Genomic DNA, 21,070 nt, shown 5'->3' on the forward strand with positions numbered 1-21,070 from the left:
AGAAAATCCCACAGGACGAACAGTACGAGCGCTGCTTGCGAGCGGTAGCCCGACGGCAACGGCGACCGCCGCCGCCCATTACAAAGGTTCTGACAGCTCTGCAAGGCAGCGTGAGAAGAGGCGTTAAGTCACCGTAAGCAGAAGACTCACAGTAGCTGAAAAGGATGTTCGTGGATGTCGAGTAAGGATTACAGAAGGGAATGGGGGCGAAGGGGAAGATGCCCGGATCGCCCCCGCAGCTCTTTATGGCGAGGGCCACGCGATCTCACGTGGCCGTACGTGTGCCCCAGGCACTGCCTTTAGACTCGGACCTGCGCGAGATGTCTAGAAGCTTCTGGACCTGAGGTCAGCTGAGCTTCTAGTTGAGAATGGCGCATATGAAGACAGCTTCGAAAAGCCATAGCGGTAGCTCATGCACATAAGCGAACGTATGCTCATGAGCGAACGTATGCTCATCGTTTGAGACACACCCGAGGGTCTCCATGACGTCATAACATATCAGGCAGCGGCCCACATTGCCGGACACCCGGCTCTCCCCGTGACGCAGATCTCGTCCCTGACGGAGATCTTACCGCTCGTCCCCTCCGCGGCAACACATGGTCTGCACGAAGGATACTTTCGACTCCCTGAAATCGCTCTTGGGTACCTATTTGAAAGACTCTAGACATTCAACACTACGTCATCGCTCCAACTGGTTTAAAGCAAGGTTGAATTGACGAAAAACAGCTATGAGTTGAGGGGTATCCAAGGTGGCGATATACAAGAGATGAAAGCAACCACCGCTGAGAGGGTCGATACTCGACGTGGGGGTATGGGCGGTGGGAGTAAAAATACAGAATAGAGAAGTGACGACTGCGACTTGCCCGACCTTCTGCACATGCAAACATGTCAGCATTGTGCAGCCCGTGACGCGTCACCGAATAACTCACCTCCCGCCCCCACTCATCAGACCGTAATCCGCTTCATCTTCGACGACAACCCGTCGATCATCCGGTCCATGTTCCCCTTGAACCTCCACGCCCCGCACGCCTCGCTCTCGATGTGCTGGAGGAACCCGCTGAGCGTCTTGAACTGCCCCTCGCACCCCTTCCACATCGTCGGGCACCGGTACTTGTCCTTCGCGTGCGCCGGGCTCCGCAAGTGCTGGTTGAGCGAGTCGAGCGTCTGGAACTCGCGCGCGCACAGGTAGCACTCGAACGCGTCCCCGTTCCACGCGTGCGCCGTCGCCCACTGGTCCGTCACCTCCACCCCTCCCTGCCCGTACTCGAGCATCCGCGCGGGGTCGGTGATCGTCCCGTGCCTGTCGAGCTTGTGCGCGATCTTGTCCACCAGCCGGCGGTCGATGCCCGACGCGCACCCGCCGGACTCGAGGTGGATGACGAGCGCGGCGCGGGAGATAAAGGACTTGGAGCAGCCGCGCATCGGGCACGCGATGTCGGCCGACTGGTGGACGGAGGAGCGGAGGTGCGAGTGGAGGTTGCTCGGTTGCTGGAACATGCGCTCGCACGAGGGGCAGTAGCGGTCCGCGTGAACTTGGCGGCGGTGTTCGTGGAGGCCGACCTCGCACGCGAAGAGCTGGACCAGGGAGAGGGTGTGAGCGTGGTGGCCCGCAATGTAAGGAGAAGGGAAGGGGGTGTGCGGGGGGAAGGAGGACGGGACGTACCTTGTGGCAGCTCTCGCACCAGATGTGCTCGTCCGCGTAGTGCTCGTAGAGGTCCTCAAAGTCGCCGAAGTGCTCCTCGCATTCCCGGCAGTACGCGTGGCGCTTGCTTTGGCTGTAGTGCTGCTCGAGAGCCCCCGAAGAGGCGAAGTCCCTCTCGCATGAAGAGCAATAATTGTGGGCGCTGGAGTTCTCGAGGTGCTGCTCCAAGGCTTGTTCGCTGTTGAACCAGCGGTCACAGGGATAGCATTCTGGCATAATTGAGGGTGCTGAAGTTGATACCGGGGCGTGAGAAGAGGAAGACGAGTTCCAGTTATGGATGGGGAAAGGGGACAGAGCCGTAGAGAAAGGGGCCCGAAGACGGGGTCGCGATATATAACACGTGCTGCGGTAGAGCACGTGATCGCGTGGCGCGTGTGCATGGACCAAATTCCAATGCCGCAGGCTTACCGCAGGACAACACAGCATCCGGGATGATCTTGGCCTGCGTTCACGACGGGAGACAGCAGATGTGTTGGCGAATTCATACTCGGAGATACTCGGGGGATAGTATGCTCGTCGGAGCTGCTATGGTGGTTGCGGGACCGAGGACCAGTAATTATGGTGCACTGGCAAGCTCTACATGATAACACACGGAAGATCCTCCATGCGTCTCATCTCCCTTCCATCCGACGACTTTTCGGGACTGCATCCCGCGGTGCTCTCCTCTACCACCGGCGCGACGCCGCTGCTGGCGGGACGGTTGGTGCGCGCAGGTTCAGCGAGGAGCCCGATCCAGTGCTCTTGCGGGGTAAAGAAAGCCTGGGGGCACGCGAGCGGGTGTCAGCCAGGATCGGCACATAACGGGGGGTTGGCACGACACCGGGGGCCTGGGCGCGCCGTCATACAGGCACCTCGATGGTGCTCAGGCACGGGTAAGGACATGGGCGAGGAGACTCGGCTCACCTGCGAAGGGGGGCGCTTGTCGTCGACAGCGAGGGGAGCAGAGCCCATGGTTGGTGGATAAGGGCGACGGCGGAGCGGGTTCAGCAATGCGAAGAGAGCGTGGTCGAGGGCTTTATGGCGGAGACAGAAGAATGAAAGACGCAAAGGTACGCACTGAAAGATGTGGGCCTGGGGCAGACCAGCCGGCGAAGGGAACCGGCGAGGAAGGGCTGACATAGTGGCCGAGTGCAGTGTACCGACTTTTCCGATGGCATCGCGGGCGCGCACTTCTCGTGTTTGATGGATAACGAGACGAAGATTTCAAGGGACGCGTACCAAACTCCCCAGCACCTGTTCCTTCGAAGTCGAGTGAGCCGTGCACGGCGAGTAAAACCAGACCTGGCTAGGTCGAGATGAGATAGTTGGCACCGGCGAAGTGGGACTCCGATCATGGACGGCAGCTGTAGACTTTCTTCCCCGCAGTGTCCGACGACACGTTCGAGACGTCGCCGAGAACCACACAAGAGACGCGCAAAGACAGGGCCCGGCCCAAGAGAATGTTCAAACTTCAAAGAGGACAACAGAGTTCGAAACAGACGTCGGGAGCAGCATATCACAGGGACGAAATTCCGGTCACGAGGTCGTCTCGATGACTAAGCCTTTCGCAGTGAAGCTTGGAGCGCGCACGCGTGCCTTGCAAGTACTCTCTCAGGTCGCCGTCATTCAACGTATGCAGGTCTCCCTTGCGGCAAGGCAGGGGCGGCCCTGACTTATCCTCTCTTTATTTCAAACACGGGCCAGAGTGACCCCGATGGTCGCAAACGTTTTATGGGAGCACAATATGTGCGTCAATCTGTATGGTCGCTGCAGTCGGCGAGCCAGCGAGTCTCTGACGCCCGGCACAATGGTACTTACTTCACAGCTAGCCAGGGACAGAGGTACGTCAGCCCCATGTCTGATGCACTCCTTCCTAGAAGGATGTCCGCTTTGTTTTTCTCCGAGGACGATGACGCCGCCTCGGTCAATTATAGTACTCTCTGGAGCGACATAGGCCGGATGGTGTGACATGAGGGATGGAGCGATGGACGTCCCGGTGGACATCGGTATTGTTCTCTCCGGATCCCATGGAACGTATACCAGCCTACAGCCTCTAACTCAATAAGGTATGTGGGAATGCGCCCCTGGCGTGTTGTATACCTATAAATCCTCTCGTTGACCTCTCCCAAAGCACACACCCTCCGACCTCTCCAACGTCTCTGTCTACTTCTCTTGACGACCATTCTCAAACATGTCGGACGACATGATTCTTAGGCAATTGCTCGGCAAAAATCGGGATTGGGCCAAACGAATCGAGGCCGAATACCCCGGCTTCTTCGAGAGGTCGGCAGCTGAGAAGCAGCGCCCCAAAGTGAGTGCCTCGTTCGTCTCACCGAGTAGATACTGGGATTTCTCTCGGTCGACAGCCATAAGCGTCCCTTTACTACCAGTTTACCCCATCTCTTTTGGTCGAGCACCGCACGCTCGCTGCGAACGTCAAACTGTGCCATGTTTCTTTTGACCCGCTGTGCTTCTGTCCATAACGAATTCTGACCAACACGGATCAGGTCCTGTGGATTGGATGCGCGGACTCGCGCGCCCCCGAGTCCGTCATCACCGAATCCATGCCGGGTGAGATCTTCGTGCACCGGAACATCGCCAAGTGAGCCCCACCACTTCCGACCGACGCGCGCGTCCGCTGACGGCTTCCTTCCCCAGCCAATTCCACCTCGACGACGACAACGCGGACGCCCTGCTCACCTACGCCGTCGAGCATGTCGAAGTGCAGCACATCATCGTCGTCGGCCACACCCAGTGCGGCGGCGTCATCGCGGCCAGAGCCGCCGCCGAGAAGCCGCCGAAGGAGCCGGAGACGTCGCTCGAACGCTGGCTCGTGCCGCTCGTCGGCCTCGTGCGCGAGCACCTCGATGAGGACCTCACTGCGCTCGTTGAAGCCAACGTGCGCGCGCAGGTTGACGCGATCGCTCAGAGTCATGTCGTGAAGGAGGCGTGGCTGGACACCGAGAGGCCGGGGGGGTTGAAGATCCACGGTTGGGTGTATGAGCTCGAGCATGGCCACCTACGGGACTTGGAGTACACCATCGGGAAGGATGGGAGAGAGTTTTAGTGCGAATGCTATTCATGTATCCCTGGAGCTATTTGCAAATCTGAGCTGCATTTGTGATTGAAATATTGTGTCTGGCCCCATGCGAGTACAAGCCTCAGAGGACGCGTCCATGTGGAGGCGTGATAGATACAGACACCCACATGCGGAGAGATACAATAAGACGTAATTTCGACTCTTCGTGGAAGTGGTATCACGTAGAGACTATATCTTTCGATTCAATCGTTTAATCGTCGTCAGCTTCTTCGCTAGAGATGCACATTCCGAGGCCTTTCTAAGGCGTCGTGCCAGCAGACGGGCTCGAGACGCTATGCCTCTCAGCGACTTATGACGCATAGGCATGGTACAGATACTTCTAATTCAGCTGAGGACTAGCGTTCCGCTCTGGCGGTGGGTGACATGTCTGGCTGCGGTGACTGAGGGCTCCGCTGAACGCGAGAGCCCTATCAGCGTGCCACAGGTGTTCTTTGAAGGTGTTTGGAGGATGGTGGGAAGGTAGAGGACAGATGCAAGCTGCGGGAGACATTGTATACTTATCCGGATTTGATCTAGTGCCATCTTATCTTATCGTAAGAATTAGCGCTCTATCGCGGACTGCTCTCCACAAGCTGTCCACCCCGAACTTCAAACAAACCGCCTTCACCCGGCAAAAGATCAAGGAAACGCTACCAAGCCGTGAACAGAGTGATCTTCAACAGCTTCGAACGTCCGCGCATCATCAACGGGTTCAATGCACGGAGCGCGAGCCGGGTCATATCCGAGAGCCGGGACTCAGCGACGGAAAGCGGCATCGCGCGCTGAAGAAAGCGTTGCGCGAGCGGCTCGCCGCTAGACGAGTTAATGTACTCCGTGTTTCTGGTAGTCGCGTAACAGGTGGAGGGAGATGGGGTGGGAGAGATGATATAGATACGCGCATGGGAGATCGATTGAGCTTATCTCTCCGCTCAGTCAAGTGAACAGTCCGTCGCCTCCCATGTTTATCTCCTGCCGTTATCACCATCCACCTCGAGATCATCGCCCCCCCCCTCCCATGGACAGAATTCCACAAGAGCTTTTCAGGCTGATATTGGGACAGTGGAACATTCAAAGACCAGACTCGGGCAGCTTGTCGTTAAGCGGGTTTAGCCGCCTAATCGACGGTTCCGACGACCTCGGCTTCCATAGTTGGCTGCCCCTACGCCTCGTCTCCCGCCACTGGAACGAAACCATCGCCTCGGAGAAGCATTTCTGGAGCACCACCATCGCATGTGGACCCCATGCGCGTGAGTGGTTGATGATTTGTCTCGTCCGCGCGGACGGAGTTCCCATCGACATTACCCTCGAGCTCGATCACGAACACAAAGATGAAATATGGTCTCTTCTCATTTCAATCATTCCCCACGTGCTCCATCTCCAGTCCTCACCGTCAGTTACCTCGACCAGAGACATCGCGATCCTCTCAACGACTTCTTCCTATCAACGACGTTTCCCGCGTTGACGACACTCGTCCTCGAGTCAGGCTCTTACCGCTGGGAGGAGGCGGAAGACAACTTACCAGTCACATTCGAGCAGCACAATACCCCCGCTCTCACGACGATCTCTGTCGACGCGGGCTGGCAGGTGCCGCGTCCAGCGGTCTTCGCTCACCTAAAGCACGTCTCGCTCGTTGCCAGGGGGCTTGAAATCTTACCGACGCACGTCCTCCGGCTCCTCTGCGCCGCGCCGCAGCTCGAAGAGTTCTTCCTCACATGGGCATCATACTACCATGGACTAGAGCTATATTCGGCGGACGGCCTGTGGTGCACGGGGGCCGAAATCACAGAGCCGGTCACCATGGCCCATCTCCGCATCCTCGAGTTCACGGAGAACACCTACGGGCAGTGGAAGACCTCCCGGGTGCTCCAATTCCTTCGCCTGCCCCAAGCGCAGGTTATCCGTCTTGACCACACAGGCTGGAACGCCTCGAACATATTCGATGATCTTTCGGACACGCTCATAGACTCGATCCCCGTCCTCCCCTCGCTCGTCGGGCTGCGCATCTTCACCCATATCTGTTCGTACGGCTTCGAAGGCTGGACCGCGGACAGGACGCACCGCTTCATCTTCAGCTGCGGTATAAACATGAATGAGGACCACGATATTGAAATAAGCCCCTCCTCCTTCCTCCGCGGCCTTAGACAGTACATTGAATGCACACGCTGTCCCGACGGTCTCTCCACTCTCGAGCTCGACATCACCGGCTCGTCTTTCACGCAGCAGGAAGAGTGGGCGGCGCTTCTACTATGCTTCCCCAAGCTCACGCGGCTGTCGATCGCCCAGAACACGGCCCAAACCGCGGAGATATCCATCTGGCGGAGTTGTTGGAAGCGCTGCGCGAGCGCGGGGAGCCGCTGGCGGAGCTGGTTTTTGTTGGTGAGCCGCGCCTGGACCTGGAGATGTGGAGGGAGAAGATGGAGGCGGCGGGGGTCGAGAGCGTGACGAGAGTGGCGGTCATCGACGGAGGCTCGTACGAAGAACATTGATCCCTGATATGACGGTGTAAGGACTGCGAGGACTTGCACGGAAGCTGACTCCACGCGTCGAAACATGCAGACGTTCACGATCGCGCACGCCGTTATGATTATCCATCTCACTCGCGCCATATTCTCCAGGCTCTCCCCTTTGTTTTCCTATCCCTCTTTTAGTTTCGTTGGATCCCTTGGTGTTCGCGATCGTTTGGACGATGAAGTACTTGCTTCTGTCATCCGCTACGGTACTTGCTGGATCCGACATCATATATATCTAGCTCAGCGCCGTTTTGTAGTAGCTACGTCTCCACGGCTCTCTCGTGTTGACATCGAGGCGGAGGCAAACAGGGGCTCTGGCGATTGGCTGTGTCCAGGCCGAGCTAGAGCGCGCTTGGCCAGAGAAGAGCGGGATGACGTCAGACGAGAGGACGTTCACACGCTCGTTGCGTGCGCTTGTTGAGTTGAGCGCCCTGCTCCGACGGTTGCTACGCCGCGCGGTACAGCGCTGACTGTCTGCTTCCTCCTGCTCTACGACAACGACAACGTTCACCATATGCTGGCGAAAGTTCTCCCAGCGCACTTCTGCTGCCGTGATTGGTCATCCCGATCCTACACACAGCTCATACCCCTGAACGTTGAAACGTTGAACCGTAACAAGCCTTGTCCGCCTGTGCGCGCACTGTGGAGCCTTGGAAGCCAGCTCTCCCCCGTCCGTCGGCATCCCTGAACATCGGAACCTCGATCCTTCAGAGAGTTTGAGAAACTGGACTCATGCTACGCTTACCTCGCTCTCGTTGCCTTTGTCCATCGCACCACTCTCCCCGTTTTCCTGGTCACGACCCTCCATATCTACCTTCTCTGCGATGTCTTCAGACGATACCGGCACTGCTTCAAACACCCCCATTGATGTGCCAGCATAGTGCGTAACCCTCGCTATTGTACAGTGTGGAGATGCTACATACCTGTCTAAAGTTTCGGGCCTCTGTTCATCGCCGTGGTGGTGGATATATTCTTCTTCGGCATCATCGTCAGCCAGTCATTCATGTACTTCACCACCTTCAAACGGTACGTGTCTCTCCGCAAACGAGTCAGGCTGACAATCCGCATCTACCTCTAGAGATCCGAAGTGGATGAAGATCCTCGTCACCCTCGTCCTGATCCTCGACACGGTCAACTCTTGCTTCGACGACACCGGCGTATATGTGCCCATCGTCCTACATTTCGGCGACTTCGCGGATGTTCTGATCACCGGATGGGGTGCGTCGTAGTCGGCCGCCCGGTGTAACCGCTCACACTCGCCCAGCATGCCATATGAACCCCGCGGTGACGGGAATCGTCGCCTCCCTCGTGCAGGGCTTCTACGCATGGCGCGTTCACGTCATCGCCCAAAATCGTTGGATAGTCGGCGCCATCTGTACGCTCTCCTTCGTTCAGCTCCGTGCGTACTCGCCCTCTCGTCCTCCGGCGGCCAGCGCTGAGCCGGGCACCGTCACCGCAGTGGGCGGCATCGGGACGTCCATCGCGGCCACACGCGTGCCGTACATCCCGGACTTCATCTCATTCCAGTCGATCGCCATCGTCTGGCTCGCCTCGGCCGTCGTGGCGGACGTGCTGATCACCGCCACCCTCGTCTACTACCTCCGGAGCCGCAGGACTGGCATGGAGTTCACGGACACCACCATTGACAAGATCACCCGCCGTGCGTCCCCTCCCGTCCTCTCCTTCTGCTACTCCTCTCACGCGGTCCCCCTCCCCCTTTCCCCGTCTGGGCGTCGGAAACAGTGACGATCGAGACCGGGTTGCTCACCTCCGTGTGGGCGACGACGGACCTGCTCGTCTACCTCACCGTCCTGGAATCCGTTCACCTCTTCTTCAACTTCACGCTCTCGAAGCTCTACACCTTCTCCCTCCTCACCTCGCTCATCGCCCGCCACGCGCTCCAGGACGACGGCCCGTCCGAGGACCCGCGCGTGCACCAGATGCCGCCGAGCAACCGCGTGCGTGTTTCCCCTTCCGCCCCCGCACGGGACGGCACGCCGACGCTGACGCCGGAGCGCAGAACTCGCAGGTGCCACCGCAGGCCTACGCGCCCGACGTCGAGGGGCACGAGCTCAAGGGTGTCACGGGCCCGTGCGCTTCTGCGACGAGAAGGGAAAGTCGCGCCCAGCGTCGAGCGCGACGTGGGCTACCGCCGTGGACGACCAACGGAAGTCGCGCCCGGTGTCGAACGCCACGACCGCCACCGCCGTAGACGAGAGGAGGTGGTCGCGCCCGCTGTCGAACGCGACGTCGTCCACGGCCTTCTGCCACTGATACACCCTGTCTGTCAGGATTGGACGCTTGGATGAATTGCCGTCTTGTATTATGATGCTGAGCGCTCAGTTGTATACTAGTCTTCCCCCGCGTTATCGTTGTTCGCACTCGCTCCGATCCTAAGTTCCCGACATCGGACGAACTCGTTTGACACCTCCCCCGAGTCCTTTCTAAATCGCTCGCGATTGGTCCAGACCGCGACGCGTATGCCCGGGACACGCCGGGCCTCTGCCCATCCGCTAGGACTTAGAGCGAGTGCGTAAACAGACCAGCAGATGAGGCTGGAAAATCTCGTGCAGCATCGTCCTACATGCCTTCAAGACCTCTTCATGAGAACCAAGAAGCGCTCCCATTTCAACCGTCGAGTCCAGTTTTCTTTGAATTCCTCTAGCTCTCTATGTGTTTCGTATGTCGCCATTGGAACACCACCACGTACTATTATAATTAGTAATGACATTCATCTTTTCCCTCTTCTTCTTCCGAGCCTCCATCGGCCGCCACTCGCGTCACACTCCCGACCCCAGCGGCCTCCATCTTATCCCTCCACTCCTCTAGCTCAAACGGGGGTTCGCCAACGAAGACCAGCTCTGGCAGCGGCTTCCCGCGCCCGCGCAGCGCTTCCGCCAACTTTACCGGACACCTGCCATCGACGCGGATCCCGTTTGTGCTCGCGATCGACAGCTGCGTGAGCCCGGGGAAGCGTCGGAGGAGCACCGCCAACCGCGCCTGTCGCGCGAACAACGCGACGATGGTCCCGCCGAGCTCGAGGGTGGAGATGCCGTCGGGAGGGCGTGTGCGGTCGACGAACCGCTCTAGGCAAGAGAGCATGGTGGGGCCGAGCGCGGTCGTTCATGTCGCAGCGGACGGCGAACCGGTGCGTCTGTCCGCGGTCCAGGCTTCGATTCCGAACGAATACTTGGCGGCGACGGCGCGCAGCCCAACGAGCGAGCGGATGAAGGGGATAGAGTCTGCGAGCGTGTCGGGAAGATAGTGGAATATTTCGGGGCGTCCCAGCCCTTGCAGTCGAGACGGACTACTGCGCGCGTGGCAGCGGAGGCGCTCGAGCACCCAGGCGGTGCGCGACTGGTCATCGATGTTTTCCGTGAACTCGAGGATGCGGAGGTGGGACATGGTGACCGGCTCTGTGAGCCCCGCGCCCGCGTACCACAGGCCCGGCGTCGAATCTAGGTCGAATCCTTGTAGTATCCGCAGCCAAGGCGGAACCCGCCGAGCAGCGGGGCGGCGCGGAGGAGCCCTAACGGCGTCGGTAAAATTTCCAGCTCGTCGGTGAGCGAGACGTGCTTCAGACGCGCAAAGACCGCTGGACGCGGCACTTGCCAGTGTGCGTTGAGCGATATCGTCGTGAGAGCGGGGGTATTGTGCTGCTCGAATGCGACAGGGTGGGCTGCGACAGCCACTGGTCGATATCCGACACAAGGACGAGTGTTGTCAAAGCGGGAAACGTCGCCGACAGGAAGAAGTCGTTGAGAGGGTCACGATCTTTCTCGGTGATGGGAAAGACGGCGAGGACGGAGATGGAGTGAATGGGGAAGGATTTCAACGAGAAGAGACCATTTTTGTCTATGTGTTCGTGATCGAGCTGGAGGATAACATCGATGGGAACTCCGTCAGAGAGGAAGAGACAAAACATCAACCACTCCCGCACATGGGGCCCGCGCGCGTGATGGTGCTCCAGAAATGCTTCTCGGAGGGATAGTTGCGCTCCAGTGGCGGGAAACGAGGCGTAGGGGGAGCAGCTATGGAAGTGAGGGCGGGTACGAGGTCGTGACGGTCGATTAGGCGGCTGAACGACGACTTGAGGCCTGGCCTCTGAATGGCCATCGCATATCAAACAGAAGAGCTCTTGTGGGATTCCGTGCATGGGGCACGATTGTGCAGTTGTGTTTGGGAGGGCATGGGAATGCAGAGAGAAACATGCGCAAGCGCCGGACTGTTCATCTGTGCCGGCCTGCGAGGCCGGTCCGCGGCGCCGGCCGATCGCTGGGCTAGACCCTGCCCGCGCGCCTTCTCTCATCTCCCTACATCAGTTCCCCGTCGTACTCTTCTCGCGCCCACCCACCATACTCTTGTCGCTCGCGGGCTTGTTCGTACACAGCTGTCTATTGAGGTGCTTTTGCACGTGCCACGGGCCACCGCCGGACATCTCCAATTCGCGGCGCAAGCGATCCCGCCCACCCGACGGCTCGCTTCGCTCCGCGTCCGCCGGACCCCAAGTACTGTCTGGTATACCTGCCGACCTCGTATCGTCCCTCCGTGGGCCCCGCGGACCTTCTCTCCCGCTCGACCAGGCTCGACCTCGACGGCTGGTCTCCCCTCGGGCTGGAGCCTTGCGCTTGTCAGTGACGGGCGGGCGCCAAGTGGGACACGCTTCTCAGACACCTCCTGCGCACGGCGAAGACGTCCGTCTGGCGCCAGTCCCTTCAACGTCCCCAGCTGCGGAACGGCATGGCATCGACTGAGCTGGCACTGCGCGAGCCTGTCTGGGGCGCCGCGCCTCTCGCGGCCGAGCTGACGTTGCGCGCGCGGCTCACGGTCGCTGGACGAATTCCTGTATTCCGGGTTGCGGGTATAAACCACTTGAGGCCGATCGGAGTGGGAGGACGGTATGCGCCTGGGAGATCGATTGGCCATGATCCGGCGCCTGCGCCTGCGTCTCTAGACTTTCCCTCATCATCCCCATGCACTCCGAAACACAACCGGACAACTTCGCCCCCATCGACAGAATCCCACAAGAGCTCTTCAACGTTATATTACGATCGACAATTCGAAGGCCAGGCCTCAGGTCGTCGTTTAGCTGCCTCGTCGAGCGTCCCAACCTCGAACCCCCACCTGGCTTCCATAGTTGGCTCCCCCTACGCCTCGTTTCCCGCCGCTGGAACGCAACTATCACCTCCGAGAAGCATCTCTGGAGCACCATCATCGCACGCGGGCCCCATGCGCGGGAGTGGTTGATACTTTGTTTCTTCCTCTCGGGTGGAGTTCCCATCGATGTTATCCTCCAGCTCGATCACGAACACATAGGCGAAATATGGTCTCTTCTCATTTCAATCCTTCCCCACGCACTCCGTCTCCAGTCCCTCGCCATCAGTTCCCTCAACCAGAGTCATCGCGATCCCTCAACGAGTTCCTCATATCGACGACGTTTCCCGCTTTGACCGCACTCGTCCTCGTGTCAGACCCTTCCGACCAGTGGGAGCCGGGGGACGTCTCACCAGTCACATTCGAGCAGCACAACACCCCCTCTCTCACGACGATCTCGGTCAACTCGCCCTGGCAGGTGCCGCGTCCAGCGGCCTTTGCGCGCCTGAAGCGCGTCTCGCTCGACAGCGGGTTGAAAGTTTTGCCGATGCACGTCCTCGGGCTCCTCCGCGCCGCGCCGCAGCTCGAAGAGTTCCGCCTTGGCTGCGGATATTACCAAGGATTCGACCCAGACTCAACCGCCTGCGGGCTGTGGTACGCGGACGTCGGGCTCCCAGTGCCCGTCACCATGGCCCACCTCCGCCTCCTCGAGTTCACGGAGGTCATCCACAGGCAGTCGGACACCGTCTGGGTGCTCTCTCGCCTCCTCCTGCCCCGCGCGCAGGTCATCCGTCTCGACTGCACGGGCCCGAACGCCCCGCACATATTCTACTACCTCCCCCGCACGCTCGCAAACTCGGTACCCGGCCTCCCCTCGCGCACCGGCCTGCGCGTCGTCGCCGCCGACCATTCGTTCGGGATCGAAGTCTGGAACGCGGACGGGACGCGCCGCTTCATCGTCCGCTGCGACGTGGGAGACCGGCACCTGCCCTCCGACTCCGCCCTCAGCTACCTAGAAGTGTTCGTCGACCGCGTACGCTGTCCCGACGTCGGCCTCTCCGCGCTCGAGCTCGATGGCACCGCCGGCTCGTTGTTCACGCAGCGGGCGGAGTGGGCGGCGCTTCTCCGATGCTTCCCCAAGCTCACGCGGCTGTCGATCGCGAACACGAGCGAAAACCGCGTGGACGGCCGTCTGGCGGAGTTGACGCGGGCGCTGCGCGAGCGCGGGGAGCCACTGGAGGAGTTGGTATTTGTGGGCGAGCCGCCGTTGGATCTGGAGATGTGGAAGAAGAAGATGAAGGCCGCTGGGGTCGGGAGCGTGACGCGAGTGGCCAGCACCGACGGAGGCTCGGACGACCGGTGGTAGAAGTATGTTCCCTGATATGACGGCGTAAGTCCTGGGACTAACATATGGAGTACTGGACTTTCTTTCGCTCGCTCCGGTTTCGTTGAATCCCCAGTGTTTGTTTGTTTGTTTGGACGATGGCTTTCTTTGGGCTTTCTTTCGTCATCTGGCTCCGTCATCTCTACTAAAGGTCGGCGCTTCAGCACCGTCCTGTAATAGATGCGACTGTGCCGACGGCTCTATCTCGTCTCGTTGACATTAAACGTGGGACGAAACCCCGGAGGCTGCGCACTGGCGATCTGTCTGCAGTGCGTTTGCTCAGAGACGACGCGCGGATCCGGAGTCGGGGCGCTGATTAAATGAGCGCCTGTTGAATTGAGCGCCCTACTCGTCCGAGACCGTTGCTACGCCGACAGAGACACGTGACCGTAGGTGACCGTCTGCTTCCCCCAACGCGCGGACGCCGGATATTTCCTCCGATACCCTGTCCTCCCTAGTCCCCCAGTGCCCTCGTGAATAATCCTTGGGCGTAATCAAAATATTCCTAGCCCTCGCTCAGGTGCTTCGTATGTCGCCGTTGGAACACCACCATGATGTACTATCGTTATTATCATTCTTCGTCCGGCTCGGAGCCTCCGTTGATGCCTGCCTCTCGCGCGATCATATGTGCTCCCGACCCCGACCACCTCCATCTTCCCGCCAACTCCTTCAGACACCCGTCTACGCAGTTTTCGTTCGTGCTCGCGATGGACAGTCGCTTGAGCGTGAGGAAGCGTCTGAGAAGCATCATCCGCTGTGCCTGCTCCGTGAACGTTCATCCATCCATCGACGCCCGGACCCCGCGCTCCGGGTCGCCTTCTCTCCCTGCTCAACCTCGACGACTTGAGGTCCAGCGGCGAGGGCACCGTGCTGGGAAAGAGGTCAGCACATCAGACGTGTGGTGCGTGCCTACATGACTTGTGCAAAAACTACTGCCTTGTCGTGTACTTTGAACGAAAACTCCCGCATGCAGGCGGCTGCGATTTTGACCAGAGCGGTCACGGCGCGTGCGCAGTCGCTGCGGCCGCGCCGCCCGTCTCCCCTTGTGCGGCCCACTGGCAGTGGCAACCTCCATGGCTCCGCCCACACCCTCCTTCACCCTCCTTGTAGGGTGCGTTCAGGACATTCATGTGGATTTTTTGAATCTTGAAGGGAAAAAACGCTGTGCATTGTGTGCAAAACTTCATATTTCTGCGAATGATGAATCGCGATGGTGGAGGCGGCGAGTCTATGACATCATATCATTGCCATATATAGCCAGGCGCTTGTATATTACGTAAGGTAACTTGAGGGCGATCGGAGCAGCGGAGATTGATCAGTGCAGTGGATCTGGCACCTGCGCATGCGTCTACCTGTGGCCAGGCTTGTCATCCCCATGCACTCCGAAACACAACCGGACAGCTGCGCCCCCATCGACAGAATCCCACAAGAGCTCTTCAGTTTGATATTGCGATGGACCATTCAAAGACCAGGCCTCAGGTCGTCGTTTAGCTGCCTCGTCGAGCGTCCCAACCTCGAACCCCCACCTGGCTTCCATAGTTGGCTCCCCCTGCGCCTCGTTTCCCGCCACTGGAACGGAACTATCGCCTCCGAGAAGCATCTCTGGAGCACCATCATAGCAGGTGGACCCCGTGCGCGGGAGTGGTTGATGGTGTGTCTTGACCACGCGGACGGAGTTCCCATCGATGTTATCCTCCAGCTCGATCACGGACACATAGGCAAAATATGGTCTCTTCTCATTTCAATCCTTCCCCGCGCACTCCATCTCCAGTCCCTTGCCATCAGTCCCCTGAACAAGTCAGATCGCGATCATCTCAACGACTTCTTCCTATCGACGACGTTTCCGACTTTGACGACACTCGTCTTCGCGTCGGACTCTATCGACTGGTGGTCGCAGCCCATCTTCCCGGTCACATTCGAGCAGCACAACACCCCCGCTCTATCGACGATCTCTCTCAACGCAAATTGGCAGGTGCCGTGTCCAGCGATCTTTGCGCGCCTGAAGCGCGTCTCGCTCACCCGGGACCCGTTGGAAATCTTGTCGTCACAGGTCCTTGGACTCCTCCGTGCCGCGCCGCAGCTCGAAGAGTTCCGCCTCGGCTGCGGGTACTACAAAGGATCCGACCTAGATTGGGCTCGCGGCCTGTGGTACACGAGCGTCGGACTCCCAGTGCCGGTCACCATGGCCCACCTTCGTATCCTCGAGTTCACGGAGGAGATCGACAAGCAGTCGGTCAGCGCCTGGGTGCTCGGGTGCCTCCGCCTTCCCCGCGTCGAAGTCGTCCATCTCAACTGCGAGGGATGGGAGGCCTCAGACATATTCAGCTATCTTCCCCACACGCTCGCAGACTCGATCCCCTTCCTCTCCTCTCTCGTCGAGCTGCGCGTCGTCTCCCATCTCTCTTCGTCCGGCCTCGAATACTGTACCGCGGACAGAACGCATCGCTTCATCGTCTACTGCGATGTAGAAGATTGGTACCTGTCCATCATCCCTGTCCTCGTAAACCTAGTGCGATTCGACGACCGCATACGCCGTTGCGACGGAACCTCCACTCTGGAGCTCGACGACAACACTGTCGCATTATTTACGCGGCAGGAACAGTGGGCGGCGCTTCTCCGATGCTTCCCCAAACTCACCCGGTTGTCGATCGCGGCCGCGGACGAAATCCGCTTGGAGGAGTTGGCGGAAGCGCTGCGCGAGCGCGGGGAGCCGCTGGCGGAGCTGGTTCTTGTTGGCGAGCCACTTTTGGATCTGGAGGTGTGGAGGGAGAAGATGGAGGCCGCTGGGGTCGGGGGCGTGACGCGAGTGGAAGGCATCAACGGAGGCGCGGACGACTGGTGGTAGAAGTACATTGTTACCTGATACGACAGCTGTACCACGATTACGGTAAACCCTACACTCACACCTCCAAGAACCCGACCCCCGCCCAGTACCGCAGCCACCGCTCCACGTCCGCCTCACCCAACGGCGTCATTTCCCGCAGCGTGCGCGCCGCCGCCTCCGCGCGCTCCGTCGCGAAGAGCGTCTCGCGCCCGGCCATCGTGACCTCGAAGAAGCCGACGAGCTCGTGCGCGCTCTCGTGCTTCCGACCTGGCGCGCTCGCGTCCACCTTCACCTTCTCGACCCACTCCGCGCTGGGGACGAGCGGCACTCCGAGGCGCGCGGCCATGGGCGTGAGCACGTCCGCCCACATCACCGGGTAAGGCGCGGTGACGTGGTACACGGGCGTGGTGCGCTCGGGATGCGGTGCGGTGAGGAACTCGAGGACGGACGCCGCGGCGACGTCGATCGGGAGCCACGCGACGGTCTGAGCATGGCGTCAGCTTTCTTTTCTCGTGCATAGGACGAGAGGCGGAATCACTCACGTCCTCCTTCATCGGCGCACAGCCGACGAGCTGGCTGAGGCGCGCGATCGCAGGCACCCACTCCTTCGTGCCCCATCCACCCACCGCGCGGTCTCCACTCAGCTGCCCGACGCGGGCCACTATCGTGCGCAGACCCGTCTCGGTAGCCGCGCGTCCGAGGAGCTGTTCCGTCACCCACTTGCTCTCGCCGTAGCCCAGGCCGACGGCGATTTCTGGGCCGTACGTGAGGCTCTCTTGCGCGGGAGTACCGATGGCCTGGTCTACATAAGGGGTGAGCAGGCAGCGAGACGAGGAACAAATAGGAATAGACGTACTGATTAGAGCCGAGATGGAGCTGATGAAGATGACTTTAGGTCCGCCTGGGACAGAAGACCCGAGCGCGACGTCGAGGAGGTGACGAGCGCCTGCGATAAGGGGCTCGAAGGACGGCAGAGAGACGTTGAAGTCGACGCGCCACGCTACCAAAGAGCGCATGAGCACTGTCTCAGTCAGCGAAGGGAACGCGACTCGCCGTTGTGAATTACCGAGGTCACGGAGTCCTTCACCTCCTGCAACACTTCCGCGCCCAGTCCGAGGTCACCCCGCGTCAAGTCCGCCTCGTAGAATACGATCCGGCCTTGGACCATCGCACTCTCAAGAAGCGCGGAGTCGAGTCCCCACGTCTTGAACGCATCCGTCTGCCTGCCCCTCGCTTTGTCCGCCGCGCCGCGGTTGAGCGCGTATATCTTCCGCACCTCGCTGTTCGGGTGCTTAGAAGGTCTGAGACGATATGCGACCCCAGCCGGCCCGTCGTCCCCGTGACGAGAGCCACCTCCAGCTCTCCCCCAAGAGGTGCTCCTTCGAGCGGTGTCCACTGGGCCGGGGGCCACTTCGCGCTGTACTTTGTCAGAAGTTCGCCCATCTTCCCCGTCCGGGCCGCGCGCTCTCCTGCAGGATCGCGCACTCCGTCTTCCCCTGCCGCCAAGGTCGAAACGACCTCTGCAAGAGCCGTGATGGTCGGATGAGCATACACGAGATTGGCAGGGACGACCGCGTGAGCCGCGGACGGGGTCGAGGTATGAAGCGCGTGAGTGACGGTGTTGCGGATCCAGGTCCCTGCAGGCTGCGCGAGGTGTCAGTGACGCCGGACGCACGACTAGAAAGGTACGCACCTGTCGAGTCCCTGCTGGAACAGGTCGTCATCGTTCCCAACGGCATGTCCAAGGACCTTTGCAACGACGTCACTGAGCCAGAGCCGGGCCCCGGAGGTCGTCCAGTCTTTGGGGAGCTCGATGTCTGCCTGTGAGGACTCGGCAACGCGACGGTATGCTTCTTCGATCTCGGCAGCGTAATCGTCGATGCAGATCTGGCGCCGAGGAAGGCGCTTCGAAGACAGTTGGAAAGGTTTGTCGGGGTGGGTGACGATGACGAGCTGGGCGCGACGTCGCAAGCTTAGCACTTCGTCACGGCGCTTTGAGAGACCACGCGGTACGTACCTCCTTGAACAGCCGTGAATGTGCGGGAGCGTGCTTGTTCGCGCGCTCCACAGTGTCCCAGACGGAGGCGCGGAACGCCTCGAGCGCAGAGTCGTCCGCAGGGTCAAGGCGTGCCCAGGGGCAGGTTGGATGATGATCCCGTTCTGCATGCGGCCGCGCCCAAACATCAGGCAGTGTTCCACGGCGATGTGCTGGGATATTATCGCTTCCATGGGGACCGGGTTTGTCTGGCATGAGATCAGCATCGACGATGCAAAGCTGAGATAAACAAAGCAGACCTTTTCTCCTGTAGACAACATGATCTGCTCGTCCGCGCGTCCGAAGATCGGAAGGCCCGAGGGTCCGAGGGGTGCTCTTCGAAGAGGTCGTTCGTCTTGAAAGCGCGCTTCCCGTCGACGGTGGTGTTGTACACCGAGGCCCCCCACGTGTCAGACTCCTAAATTGTTGTGTCAATACGCGTCATAATCTATTGAGAGGAATAGGTAACGCACGACGATGACGAGCTCGAACACACCCGGGGTGTCATCAACATACGCGCGGTGGTACTTGATAGGCTCCAACACGGCAAGATACTGCCAGTCTGGATTAGCAGATCCGGGGGCAGCGTCGGGGTACTGAGAGGTGCGGTAGCTCTGGGCAACACTCCCTATTTCGGTCCTAGAAGCGTCTGTGAGCCATCTGCGCGGAGAGCACGAGTAGCACGCACATGCCGTATCCCGAGATAATCTTGACGTTCTTGTGCACGAGCTCGTGTCCTACATCTTTGTTGAGCGGAGCGCCGCCATAGATCTGTTGGCAATATCAGTCAGCGCTGGCGAGCGACACCATAGATGTTACTTACCACAAAGTCAAGTTCCTGTAAAGTCGGCAGCGTCTTCGGGTCGCGGGACCACGCCTGGAATGTCGCTTCAGAAAACCGCGCGTGAATCGTGTGGACCATCTCACCTCAATAAATGCAGGCACGACAGCCAACCCTCTGCATTTCGTTTTCACGAGGGTATTCATGACACCATCTGGAGTGGGCATGATGGGCGGCGAGGTAGGGCGGAACATGACCGTCGTGAACCCCGCTCCAAGCTTCGAGAGATGTGGTCAACAAGACGCTGGCGCCAAGGATGTTGGAGACTTACCATCCACGACAAGTTCATCCATCCCATGACATCTGCAAGCAACGAGTCAGTTGATACCTACCTGGAGGATACTCGCATATACTTACGGAACATCGGAAGAGACTGGGTGCTGAATCGAATGCCACAGAAATCATACTGCTGATACCCTGTTGGGAGTCTGTAAGAAACGTCATCGATCACGATACACTGTCTCGACGTACACATAGACTGCGCCCAGAACGCCATTAGCTTCTGGGAGATGCGGATGGGCTTCGGGAAGGCGGTAGATCCTGGGACACCACAAGTCAGGTCTTGGAGGCGACAAAGAGAGACTACACGACTCACCAGATGAATGGATAATAATCGCTGTGTCTTCCATGTCGAACGGCGCCATGTCTATCTGCCCGTGCTTCTGGGCCTCCGTGCCGTACAGACGCTCGAACGTCGGCATCAGGCGAAGCTCGACCGCATGATCGTGCTCGTGTCCATGCCCGTCAACGTCCGCGTCGAGTTCCGCACTGGCCTCTGTCGCGAGGCGCTGCATTCCTGGTCCGGGCTGACGAAGAGGACGCGGGCCCCCGTCTGGCGGGCGAGGTGCGCCACGGCCGCGGGGGAGTTGCGTGCGGACACCGCGAAGGGCGTGAATCCAGCGAGTATGACTCCGAGAACCAGTGTTGCGTAGGTGATGGTGTCTATAAGTGTGCGGGGTTGGTATATGCAGTGCCTCGGAAGAGATCATGCTCACCTGAGTGCGCTAGGATGGCGATGATAGGACGCTGCTCGCGGGTGGCTGTGAAAGGGACATTGTCGACGGCGAACTTGGCTGCGCGACGGATGGCGGGGTAGACGTCCTTGTGCTTGATCTCGACGTAGTTGTCGGCTTCGTCAAGGTAGCCGAAGACAGGGTGGTCAGGGCTATGCTCGTAGTGGAAGGCAAAGAGCTCGGGGATAGCGAGCTTGGAATAGAACGGGATGGGGGTCCATGTCGTGCACTGGGCACCCTGCGGGGTTATGATGGGAGGGGCGTTGGTGATCTCTTGAGGCATGTTGAGATCTGGGAGGGCGTTGTATGCAGTGAGATTTCCGCGCATATATACTGACCATTAGCGCGGGGCGGACAACTACAACCCTCGGCGGAGAGCCCGATGCCGTGTTAGTGATCATGCGTATGTGTAGCCCGACAGAAGCCACCAAGTGGATTGCCATGGACGGAGATGTTCGGGCACGATGTCGAGCTGGAGCACGAGGGAGGGGTGGTGTTGAAATTTGAGGGGATAAATAAAGGTTCACGGTAGTAATGCGCGTTTTGCGGCAGAATACGGCAAGACTGGGACAAGAGAAGCGCGTCGGGAACTAACGCGCTGCAGTGAAG

The 21,070-nt window shown here is 59.5% G+C and overlaps 9 protein-coding genes across 9 annotated transcripts; 5 read left to right on the forward strand and 4 right to left on the reverse strand.

Annotated features, from left to right (window-relative positions):
* Positions 1-945: 945 nt before the first annotated feature.
* Positions 946-1,918, reverse strand: BXZ73DRAFT_106010 (uncharacterized protein; the record flags this gene model as incomplete). Its single annotated transcript, XM_048016474.1, has 2 exons — positions 946-1,575; positions 1,664-1,918. 2 exons carry the CDS (start codon positions 1,916-1,918, stop codon positions 946-948), a joined length of 885 nt encoding a protein of 294 aa, XP_047873126.1.
* A 1,954-nt stretch (positions 1,919-3,872) lies between these two features.
* On the forward strand, positions 3,873-4,748 carry BXZ73DRAFT_106011 (carbonic anhydrase; the record flags this gene model as incomplete). The annotated part of the gene is made up of 3 exons (XM_048016475.1): positions 3,873-3,992; positions 4,189-4,283; positions 4,340-4,748. 3 exons carry the CDS (start codon positions 3,873-3,875, stop codon positions 4,746-4,748), a joined length of 624 nt encoding a protein of 207 aa, XP_047873127.1.
* Positions 4,749-5,775: 1,027 nt separating this feature from the next.
* BXZ73DRAFT_106012 (uncharacterized protein) lies at positions 5,776-7,408 on the forward strand (the record flags this gene model as incomplete). Its single annotated transcript, XM_048016476.1, has 3 exons — positions 5,776-6,007; positions 6,142-7,136; positions 7,376-7,408. The coding sequence occupies 3 exons, from the start codon at positions 5,776-5,778 to the stop codon at positions 7,406-7,408; spliced, it is 1,260 nt and encodes a 419-aa protein (XP_047873128.1).
* Positions 7,409-8,094: 686 nt separating this feature from the next.
* BXZ73DRAFT_106013 (uncharacterized protein) lies at positions 8,095-9,544 on the forward strand (the record flags this gene model as incomplete). The annotated part of the gene is made up of 8 exons (XM_048016477.1): positions 8,095-8,150; positions 8,204-8,296; positions 8,349-8,488; positions 8,535-8,669; positions 8,730-8,930; positions 9,014-9,228; positions 9,291-9,348; positions 9,399-9,544. 8 exons carry the CDS (start codon positions 8,095-8,097, stop codon positions 9,542-9,544), a joined length of 1,044 nt encoding a protein of 347 aa, XP_047873129.1.
* A 444-nt stretch (positions 9,545-9,988) lies between these two features.
* Positions 9,989-10,675, reverse strand: BXZ73DRAFT_106014 (uncharacterized protein; the record flags this gene model as incomplete). The annotated part of the gene is made up of 2 exons (XM_048016478.1): positions 9,989-10,356; positions 10,417-10,675. 2 exons carry the CDS (start codon positions 10,673-10,675, stop codon positions 9,989-9,991), a joined length of 627 nt encoding a protein of 208 aa, XP_047873130.1.
* A 53-nt stretch (positions 10,676-10,728) lies between these two features.
* Positions 10,729-11,386, reverse strand: BXZ73DRAFT_106015 (uncharacterized protein; the record flags this gene model as incomplete). Its single annotated transcript, XM_048016479.1, has 3 exons — positions 10,729-10,926; positions 10,986-11,125; positions 11,203-11,386. The coding sequence occupies 3 exons, from the start codon at positions 11,384-11,386 to the stop codon at positions 10,729-10,731; spliced, it is 522 nt and encodes a 173-aa protein (XP_047873131.1).
* An 857-nt stretch (positions 11,387-12,243) lies between these two features.
* Positions 12,244-13,730, forward strand: BXZ73DRAFT_81219 (uncharacterized protein; the record flags this gene model as incomplete). Its single annotated transcript, XM_048023460.1, has 2 exons — positions 12,244-12,538; positions 12,640-13,730. The coding sequence occupies 2 exons, from the start codon at positions 12,244-12,246 to the stop codon at positions 13,728-13,730; spliced, it is 1,386 nt and encodes a 461-aa protein (XP_047873132.1).
* Positions 13,731-15,123: 1,393 nt separating this feature from the next.
* Positions 15,124-16,593, forward strand: BXZ73DRAFT_106017 (uncharacterized protein; the record flags this gene model as incomplete). The annotated part of the gene is made up of 1 exon (XM_048016480.1): positions 15,124-16,593. The coding sequence occupies one exon, from the start codon at positions 15,124-15,126 to the stop codon at positions 16,591-16,593; it is 1,470 nt and encodes a 489-aa protein (XP_047873133.1).
* A 55-nt stretch (positions 16,594-16,648) lies between these two features.
* On the reverse strand, positions 16,649-20,744 carry BXZ73DRAFT_92548 (acetyl-CoA synthetase-like protein; the record flags this gene model as incomplete). Its single annotated transcript, XM_048026393.1, has 18 exons — positions 16,649-17,056; positions 17,115-17,374; positions 17,429-17,572; positions 17,626-17,852; positions 17,891-18,216; positions 18,262-18,525; positions 18,590-18,732; positions 18,839-19,025; positions 19,081-19,246; positions 19,296-19,378; positions 19,431-19,484; positions 19,535-19,666; positions 19,720-19,751; positions 19,806-19,865; positions 19,920-19,988; positions 20,044-20,176; positions 20,218-20,390; positions 20,444-20,744. 18 exons carry the CDS (start codon positions 20,742-20,744, stop codon positions 16,649-16,651), a joined length of 3,162 nt encoding a protein of 1,053 aa, XP_047873134.1.
* Between the last annotated feature and the right edge of the window lie 326 nt (positions 20,745-21,070).

This window comes from Epithele typhae, assembly GCF_022376455.1.
Source record: "Epithele typhae strain CBS 203.58 chromosome Unknown BXZ73scaffold_75, whole genome shotgun sequence".
Lineage (NCBI taxonomy): Eukaryota > Fungi > Basidiomycota > Agaricomycetes > Polyporales > Epitheliaceae > Epithele > Epithele typhae.